At 42.0% G+C, this 9,410-nt stretch overlaps 1 protein-coding gene across 1 annotated transcript in view; it reads left to right on the top strand.

The window, feature by feature from the left end:
• Nucleotides 1–2,755: 2,755 nt before the first annotated feature.
• DNAJC5B (DnaJ heat shock protein family (Hsp40) member C5 beta) overlaps nt 2,756–9,410 on the top strand; it is a gene marked incomplete at its 5' end in the record, with an annotated part of 10,162 nt that continues 3,507 nt past the window's right edge. The window contains 2 exons of the mRNA XM_019471369.1: nt 2,756–2,971; nt 6,980–7,154. Of these exons, the coding sequence (XP_019326914.1) occupies nt 2,756–2,971; nt 6,980–7,154 (391 nt within the window). The remainder of the gene's footprint in view (nt 2,972–6,979; nt 7,155–9,410) is intronic.

Here is a 9,410-nt window from a genome sequence, read left to right as displayed (position 1 = left end):
CCGCTCTACCAGCTGAGCTATCGAAGGGAATGATGAGACTGTGTCTGACCCTCTTCAATAGTCCATATCCCAGCCATCTCTCTTCCTTTGCAACATATTTTCCTGCCTTCAAAATGTTGCTCCCTCCATGCAGATGTACCCTGATCAGACCCACCCCTCCAGGACAATCTAGCCTGATCTCACCTCTTATGCTAAGCTTCCCACTGACAGAGGTGCTGAGCCTATTTCTCTGACTTCATTTCCATGAGTGCCCCATCCATCTTGTGGCATGGCTATTTCTCTGCTTGTTGTCACTTTGCTCTCCCAAACACGTCACATTGCTTGCTGCTGTGAAGGGCAGCTTTTGCCAGTGGTCCCAAGGTGGTGAAGGAGAAGGCCATTCATCATGAGCAAAATCTGAATGGATATAAATCCATGCATTTGGTGTGGGAAGTAGCCAACAAACTCCTTGTTCATTTCACTTTCCGTTTTTTGTCTTCTTCCTTTTTCTTTACTCATAATGAACCACAATTATCACATAACTAAGAACATCACTTTTTCAGGCACCCACAGGGAAGCTTCTGTAGAGCTGATGCTTTTTTTATGTCACATAGTTCTTGTCCTTACTTTTATTGTTTCTTGGGTTGGACCTAACGGAGTCCTTTTTCTCACTCATATGAATTGCACTACCAGTATATAGATCTTTCACATTACTAAATCATCTACAATTAGTATATGTCATCTTCATGTGCAGGGAGTTGTTTTGTTAATGTAGTATTTTTGTGAGGACAGTTTTCCCAAAATCAAAATAAGAACATATCTCATCTTTTGTTAACTGTACTATATTAAAAGTAATTCTGTTAGTATTCTAAAACAATACTAAGTAAAGTGAGTGTGCAACTAATGTTTTTCACCTTTTGGAAACTGCATTTTGTTCAAATTCTTATTTTTTATGAGACTGTTTGGAATATGGAGAGGGCAGAAGATGTCTTTGGGTTTGTGGGAAAAGAAAGAAAGGCTGGAGATTGACTGTCCAATGCCTGCAACCACGCATGGGTTTTGAAAGTAATACCTCTCCCTTTTTTTTTAATTCTAATTGATGGGGTTTGTTTCCAGCTAAGAAAAGGGATAGATTGCATAAGCTACTTAAAAACTTGGATGGCACATAATGTCATTAGTCATGCAAGACTTAGCTTGTTTTTCCAGTTCTCCTATTTCGTCTTTTATTATGTTGAAGGTACCACATGTTAAATATGACTGAAAATTTATGTTTAGGGTACCACAGGCACAGTATATTAAATATGACTGAACGTGAACCCCTTCATGCCATCAGAGACATGTTTAAGGATTTATTTATTATCTATGAGAAGATGAATTGGGTTCAGCATACAGAACTGAAGAGATTGTTGGCAGAGGCTGTTCCCAGGCTCATATCAGTCTTGATACTGTCAGAATGTCTCCAAGGCAGGAACTGTCATCAGGAGCAAAGCAGTTATATTTTATTGGGGGAATAACCTGTACAGGGACTTAACTGGAAAGTCAAACAAGACCCTACTCTCAGGATAAATTTGTTAGAAGTATGGACACACTGCCTTCACACCACAAATAATATTTTTTGGTGTAACAGTCACGGTTAGCTCCTGAAACACTTGGAGAGAATATTTACAAAATGCAACATAGCTTGACTGAGGTGAGGATCACGGAATTTAAAACACTACTAAATCACTTTTGATGCCACTAGAGGTCAGCACTAGTCATTAAATAAATGTCCTGGAAAAATCTTATTGCCAGTTCTTCAAAGGGAGTGCAGATTTTTTAAAACATACACTGCTGTCTATGCTTGTTTTGCAAGAATGTGTGAACTCACACTGCCAGTGCTCCAAACCCTTCTTCTCCAAGCTGTGCTTCCCCAGCACTGTCCGTGAGCCAATAGTCCCACACTGTTCCTTTCAAGCTGTACCTGTCCTCAGATGCCGTAGCACTGCGTAGTTGGGAAAAAGACAGTACTGAGCCCTGTCCCAGCAAGGGCTTCCCACCAGCATAACCAGCCCTAAACAGCTGACAATCAGCTTCCACTGCTTTAAGGACTGTCTCAGAAGTGTGACAGTGGAGAATTAGGCCCAAAGACAGACACTTGAAACTGGGGCTAACTCACTACGCTTTTCCACCTTGTGCTTCGGAAAGATGCTTCCTTTCTATTGCAACTCCTAAGTGTGTTTTCCATCATCACTGTCTGGGCTTCTGCAAACACAGACGCTGTTTACAAAATTTTAATATAGCTACTATTGATAGGCAATCGAATACAGAATTATTTCCTTTGCTATAAAGAAGGTAATGTTGATGGGGTAAACAGTGTGATCATCATGTTTTCAAACAACCTTTAAAAAATCTTTATCTTTGTTGAAACCTGCTAAATTATGCAAATCAGTTGGCAATCATAATGCAGCAAATGCGTGTGATTTATTATCATGCTTCAATCTGTGCTTTCAGCATATATCACTGTCTCTTTAACATGGTAGCTGACTAGGTATCAATACACAAAGTTCACGCTCAGTGTAACAGGAACACCTCTTTTACCAAAACTCTCACGTTCAGTCACTTTGTGTCACTTTTCTTCCACTGAGTACATCAGAGCTGGAAAAAAGAAGGCTGGACACACTGTTCAGAATGATTATATCTCTACTAAAATATTTTGTAATGTTTTGTAAGTGTCTGTATACATGCACACATACAGATGATTTCTTTTCCTTCTGGTTTCTTTTTTTTTCCATGTTTAAGAAAACTGGCTTTGAAATATCATCCTGACAAGAATCCAGACAACCCAGAGGCTGCAGAAAAATTTAAAGAGATTAACAATGCCCATGCAACACTGACTGATCTGTCCAAGCGAAACATATATGACAAGTATGGTTCATTAGGGCTCTATGTGGCAGAACAGTTTGGTGAGGAAAATGTTAACACCTACTTCATGCTCTCAAGCTGGTGGGCAAAGGTAAGCTGTTATTTTCTGTTGGAAATCAAGTGTTACAACGCACACAGACAATTACACACACAAGGAACCCCCTGAAAAACATGGTCTCTCTCCAGGCTTAACAAATAGTAAGATCTGAATCTAAACCACTACAGAAAGCTTAATTAAAAAACATTATCTGGAAAATCGACAGTGGCAGAATGTAACATCAGCTCAGAATAGTGCTAATAAAGAATGTTTTCTTTTTAACTTGGTAAATAGTTAAATAGAGTGCATGTTTTGTAACACTTTCAGACATTAATTAAATTTGAATCTAGTGCTCCAGGTTAATTTTGACTTTCTTTTCAGCAATGACTAAATAAAAATGACTCATTGTTCAAAACCAAGAAGTCCCGCTTATGTGACAACCAGTTAATAAGCTATTACAGTACAAATTTAGCTGTGTTCTTTGCTATATATAGCACAGAGCGTAAGTAAGCAATAATAATACATTACAGTCTGTGATTGTGGTGTCATATATGTGCCCTGGCGAGGGGGTGAGAGAAAGGAAGTGGAAGAAAAGGTGAGAAGGGTGGAGTGGAGGAAGAGAGTAGGAAAGGAAGAGAATGGTACATCAAAAACTGGCATATTGCTCAAGGCAAAACACATCATGGGCTGTTCTAGTCATGAAGGAGCTGTGTTCATGTGTTCTCTTATGTCACTGGTGTCCTCTGATGTTTGCATACGTCAGATTCAAGTGTTTCAGCAATTATTGGAATGTTACAGAAATGTAACAAACCAACAGAATTGCAAATGTGCAAAATCCATGCTGTCCCCACCTATTTCCAGCAATAGAAGCACAGGAAAGCAAGGACTCCCGTGGAATACATTAGGAACATGACCTGTACTGTGTGAGGCAATCACACTATGACAGCTTTGATCTGAGAACCGTAGAACATGGATTCCTGTATTCAGCACGGATCAGGGCAGTGCTTCACTGCCCCGCAGTCCCCTTTCAAACTGGGAAGTCACTTGGGCAATTTCTGGGTCTGAGAAGCATAATTTGTCTGCTGAATCAAGATGAGATGGAAGCTGCTCAAATGCAGAACAGTGAGTGAAACTAATGAACGCTCAAAGGCACGGTCGCACCCTCAGAAACAGGCTGGAGGCTGCCTGCTGGCAGCTGCTGTAGCTGGCTCCTGCTGCAGGATGGACTCCCCACCACAGTCACTGTCTTCTCCTGCTGGATCATTCCCTCTTGTCTTTGCTCTCCACCCTCTCCTTCGGCCTCTTTGTCATGGTTCAGATGCCAGGAAGCATTGCCCTAGAGCTGAGAGAGCAGCAGTATTGACTCCTTTAACAGTCTTGCTAAACAAGGTTTTCTTCACTGTTTGCTGCTTTTTTAGCTTTCATTTCCTCTTCTGCTTACCGATCTTTAATGGAGGTTTTATGAAGTATAAAATCCTTTGTGGTTAGAAAATCAGGAACAGAAATAACTGCTGTGATTTTGACTCATGAGAGCACTGGAGAGTACAGAGAGAAGCTAGTAAGTCCCTAGCAGCTAAAGGAGGAACGTGTGGATTGTTTCAAGGAAGCTGTATCCCAGAAGTGAGGTGAGATATGATGAATATCCCAGCAAAAGTAATCACTGCTTCCTGGTTTTTAAGAATCCGGTGCAAAAAATCCAAAATATGCATATAGACTCATTTGAGGATTGTCACAGGTGGTCTCTCTATCCCTCCCCCAACCCAAAATCTTGCCACCTCCAAAGCATAAATGGGCCACCAAGTGTTCTTTGCAAGCTGAGCTCACTATTCCTCATCTCTTTTTAACTCATGCACAAATGCTGGGTCAGTTTTAGATTTTTATATTGGCCATCATAATACTATCTGAATCTGAGGCATCATCTGCAGATGACCTCTGGACCCTTAATTTCCTGCATTCAGGTAGAAGACAGTAGGGACCACAGCTTTCACTCGTTATCTTCTCTTCAACTACAAACATTCCTGGTAAATCCTCTTTCCTATCACACTCATACTCAGAAAATCCGACGATTGTGAGGAGGTGTATCATTAGAAGTAACGAAACTCAAATGAAAGGAGAAACGCAAAGTGAAAATTACTTTTTTTTGGAGTGCCAGACTTCTTAGCAGGCATATTGAACTGGGAACATACTGACATGGGTAATGGGAACTTTAACTGCTTCTCCACTGGCAGGCATAGGCACTGTTCATTTAACTGTTTTAGCAAAAAGCAATTCTCCCTCTACCATGAAGACAGTTTATTGATCACATCAATAAACTGATTCTTGATTTACTAACTATGATAATATAAGCACAAGAAATCTTGAAACATTTAAGGTATCACGAATAGATTCAAGTATTTTTTCCCTCTATACACTTTTATTTTGTCTTTTTTCATTCTATCCATTGTGGTGATTTATTCTTCGTTATGACATAAATGATAAACAGTCAGATAACTTATTTTAGGGGTTACAGCATTTAGAACAGTTTTGGGTGTCCGTTGGACAGAAAACATTTTAAAAGAAAAAGTCAGAGTCCTTCTTTTCATTTAAAACCACCTTGTTCACTCTTGATGCATGCCTGTATTAATATTAGGCACATAAATAGTCTTATTACCTTCAAAGATGCTCCAGTCGGCCCCCACTAACATCGTCTGAGACACGCATACATAACTGAGTGTTATTTACATAGCTTCATTGTCAAAGTTTGACAATATCCTGACATTTGTGCTTGCTTTTTTCCTCAGTGGCATGTTTTCTTATGAATATAACAAATAGTAAAGGGCAGACTGTATAACTACAATGCTAAAGCCTGGGTGTACCTTCCAGTTAACTTACGTGTAGCTGGTGGCCACAAAGCTGTGCTGTCTCTACAGACACGTTCCACATATCAGCCTTGATTCCCCTTTCAGGATTGTCACTGGCTTTCCTTTACTCTTACACCACTATGTCCACGATGACATGTGGAGGTTTCTCCTCTACCACAAACATCTCAGTGCAGGCCTGGATCCACCCCGGGTCAGGAGCCAGGCTGCTGTCATACACCCATGGAGCATGGGGCGGCAATGCCAGCCTAAGGGCTCCCCTTCTGCAGGCCCCCGTCCCACTGCCGCGACATGGCACGCAGCCCCCAACGCAAGCAGCTGTGGAGCTGTGCTGTGAACCCAGGCAGTGAGCTGGTCTGGAGGAAGAAAAGCTCTGTAAATTAAAATCTTCTGGCTGTTGAATCTGGCTGAGATCTCTGGTCTCGGCAGTTGTGCTGGCTCTGCTGAAGCCTCCACGCTTTGTGCCACAGGGACAGGAGTGAGCAGAGGGCGATGCAGGTGGGAACTTCTTGCTGCCCGAGTCCCCAGATCAAGAAACCACAGCCCGAGGAGTCTAATTTAGGAGTTGTCACCTGTATGCTCCTGCACAGGCTAATGGGGAGAGAGACAGACACCCCCAATGGGCAATTCAAATCCCCCTGGGGCTGAATCACACTCTGGAAGGGCTTTCAACTTACCATCGGGGAGCCCACGGGCATTACAGTCCTAATTTGGATGCCTTAGTTCAGTGCCTAAAGTTATGTGGGATGCATCTGGGTCTTTGCTTCTTTTTCTTTTGGCTTTATTATTGACAAGAACCTGCCAGTAAATAAGTGTTTGTGAAAACGATCTTGGGCAAATGAGTCATTTTTAAGATGGAAATGAGTCATTTTAAGGTGGGTGGGGTTTTGCATACCGCCTGGAAGTTTTTTCTGAGGGCCATCAGCTGAAGACAGACTTTCAAAAGTTGAGCATGCAGGGGCCTGTTGGTTGGTATCTTCTTTGTGGACATGGTCCTGAGTGGCAAGTAGAAGCTGGTGGATGAGGAGGACTCTGGAAGATCTGGCCCTTGTTTAGGCACTTGGCCAGTGGCTGGACTCCTCTGAGTGCCAAGCACTTGGGAACCCGAGTTCCTTTGACAATCTGCCTTCAGCTGTAAGAGACTGCCACAAGTTTCAGGAAGGTCATTGCTTACGGGGTTTTCCTCCTGCTGTGTTTAACCCAGGGCCTGTTTGCAGTCTGTGGCCTGCTGACGGGCTGCTACCTCTGCTGCTGCCTCTGCTGCTGCTTCAACTGCTGCTGTGGAAAGTGTAAACCCAAAGCACCCGAAGGGGAAGAGCAGGAGTTTTGTGTGTCTCCAGAAGATTTGGAAGAGCAAATTAAGAACGACATGGAAAGAGGTGTGTATTATAGGGGCTTACTGTGTGGCAAAGCTGTTCAAAACAATCTTTAAAGCCTGTAGGCCAGATGTTCTGCTCACGATCCTGAGGCTGCTTCCAGACATCAGTGGAGACGTGCCAATTCACTCCAGCTAACTCCATGACCTGATGAACTTCCAAGTTGAGTGTTAATGAAAAACTAAACTTATGGCACTAACAATTAAATATCTCCTGTATCTCTTATGAGACACTTAAACATTGCAAGTCTCAGGGCTCTTCCTAAGAGACAATGTTCACCCTCTAGCCCCCATGCCCACGTTGCTTCACATCCTAGATCCTGTACTTATAGATTAGGCTCTGCCTGGACTGGTGCTTGCCCCATCTGATCTGCCTGAACTGTCATTCGTTTTTTATTCATGTAAAATTTATCACTGACTGTGATGGGCCAACTGTACCCATTCAAGAAAAGGCTTCAAGAAAAGATGCAAAGTTTCCAACAGTAAGGTTGTGCAGTAACCTAAGACAGTTTGCATCGAGCTGCCGCGGTCTGCCCCTCTCCCATCCAGCCCCCAAGCTGCTTGCTTTCTTCTGCACTGGCAGTAGCAATTGTAGTGCCTTACCAGGAGCCAGATCTTGGATACGATCCAGGTGAAAACTAATCCTCTCAAAAATGTGTGTAGTTCCCTGCCCATTTAACTCCCTGCTGTGCTTCACAGTGGGGCAGGCCAAGTGCTAATGCCAGCTCAAAGAAGGGAGCAAGAGCACCCAGCTGGGAACACGGGCTGGGGGCAGCAGGACCCCCTTCGCAGCATGTCACCCTCTTTTCTCGGCTTTGCTGCATCCGCCGGCTGCATACTCAGGTTTTGGCTATACCAAAAGATGATGGTGGTGATTTCCTAATTTGACACTAGCATGGCTTACGTGTTTTGAGCAAAGGGCCCTGTCCTAATCTGCTGAAGTGGGGCAGAGTTTTGCCTTCATCTTCAGGGGGAGCAGAAACATCTCAAACTGGTTAGATTTGGACACTTGCAGGACAGGCTGAGAGAGGCAATGATCCTTGCTCCAGCAATAAGAGGCCAAGGTATTAGGGGAAGACCTAGGCCACTTTTCAGCCACAAATTTATATAAACTATGATTAGGATTATGCTTTTTTTATGAGGAAAGACCTAAGCAGTCAGCTCACTCTTTTTCTCTTCCATTCTTATGGAAGGTCTTACGCTGTTATATTCTTATGTTTATTATGCTTAAATTAGCACTGCCAGATTGCAAATGTCATGTTCCCTTAGCAGGAAGAATTTTTTTTTCCCAAAAAATTTTCACACAAATTTACCCTTCCTTAAATATGCAACAAAACACTTGTAGTAGCTGAAACAAATGCTATTTATATAACTGATATGCCAACGTGTGGTGACGTTTTTAAATTGGTTTTGCCTAGAGGCGTATCAAGGTAAATACAGTCAGCTTAAAAATTGATCATACTTGTTCTGTCTCTGCAAAGGCAATAAAAACTATTAGTGAAAGCTTTATAACCACAATGTGTTATTTGAAAAAAATGTAATATAGTCTACAACATGAGGCACCTGAAAAGTGCAAATCTAAAATGGGTCTTGATATTTATGGGTCTGTGACACCAAAGCCAAGTTTGAAACATGAAGATGGAACTTTGAAGAATAAGGATTTTTTAATTCTGCCTTTTTTTGTAATCTGGCAGGTATTTTGCTCTCTCTCAAAATCCAGCACAAAATTCCGCAGTGGCAGAAAAAAAATTTCTCCCTCCTTCCAGCACAGGTGGTATTTACTGGTATTCAGTAATTTTAGGCCACCTTCCCATCCCTTTACTCCCACAAAGTCTCACTGAGATATCAATTTTAACAAATAATTTAAAATGTTTAGCGAAGTACCAGTCTGAAAAATAAACAGAATGTGGAATTATGTGTTTTAAGTATTTTGAAGACAATATTAAGTATATAGGTAGGGCCTGGAGAAAACTAGATATTTCTACCTTTCCTACCCTTCTCTTCAGTCTTGCTACATTTTCCTACCAATCAAAACCAGCTTGTCTCAGTAGAGTAGAATTCTCTATATTTTAAAATTAGATTAAAAAAGAGCAATGTATCAGGAATAAAAGTAAAAACTTCATGACAGAGGATAATGTGAGCATCTTTTCTGCAGCTGAAAGGAAAATAGGCACCGCATTTAGAAAAATGAATGATAACCAGCTCAAACTGCACTTCCTCCCTCTCCCCCCCCCCCCCCCCCCCAAACTTTACTGGATGT

The sequence above is a fragment of the Aptenodytes forsteri genome, unplaced genomic scaffold (genome assembly GCF_000699145.1).
Source record: "Aptenodytes forsteri isolate BGI_AS27 unplaced genomic scaffold, ASM69914v1 Scaffold411, whole genome shotgun sequence".
Taxonomy (NCBI): Eukaryota; Metazoa; Chordata; class Aves; order Sphenisciformes; family Spheniscidae; genus Aptenodytes; species Aptenodytes forsteri.
Note: the sequence above shows the minus strand (reverse complement) of the source record. Positions and strands in the feature narration are given on the sequence as shown.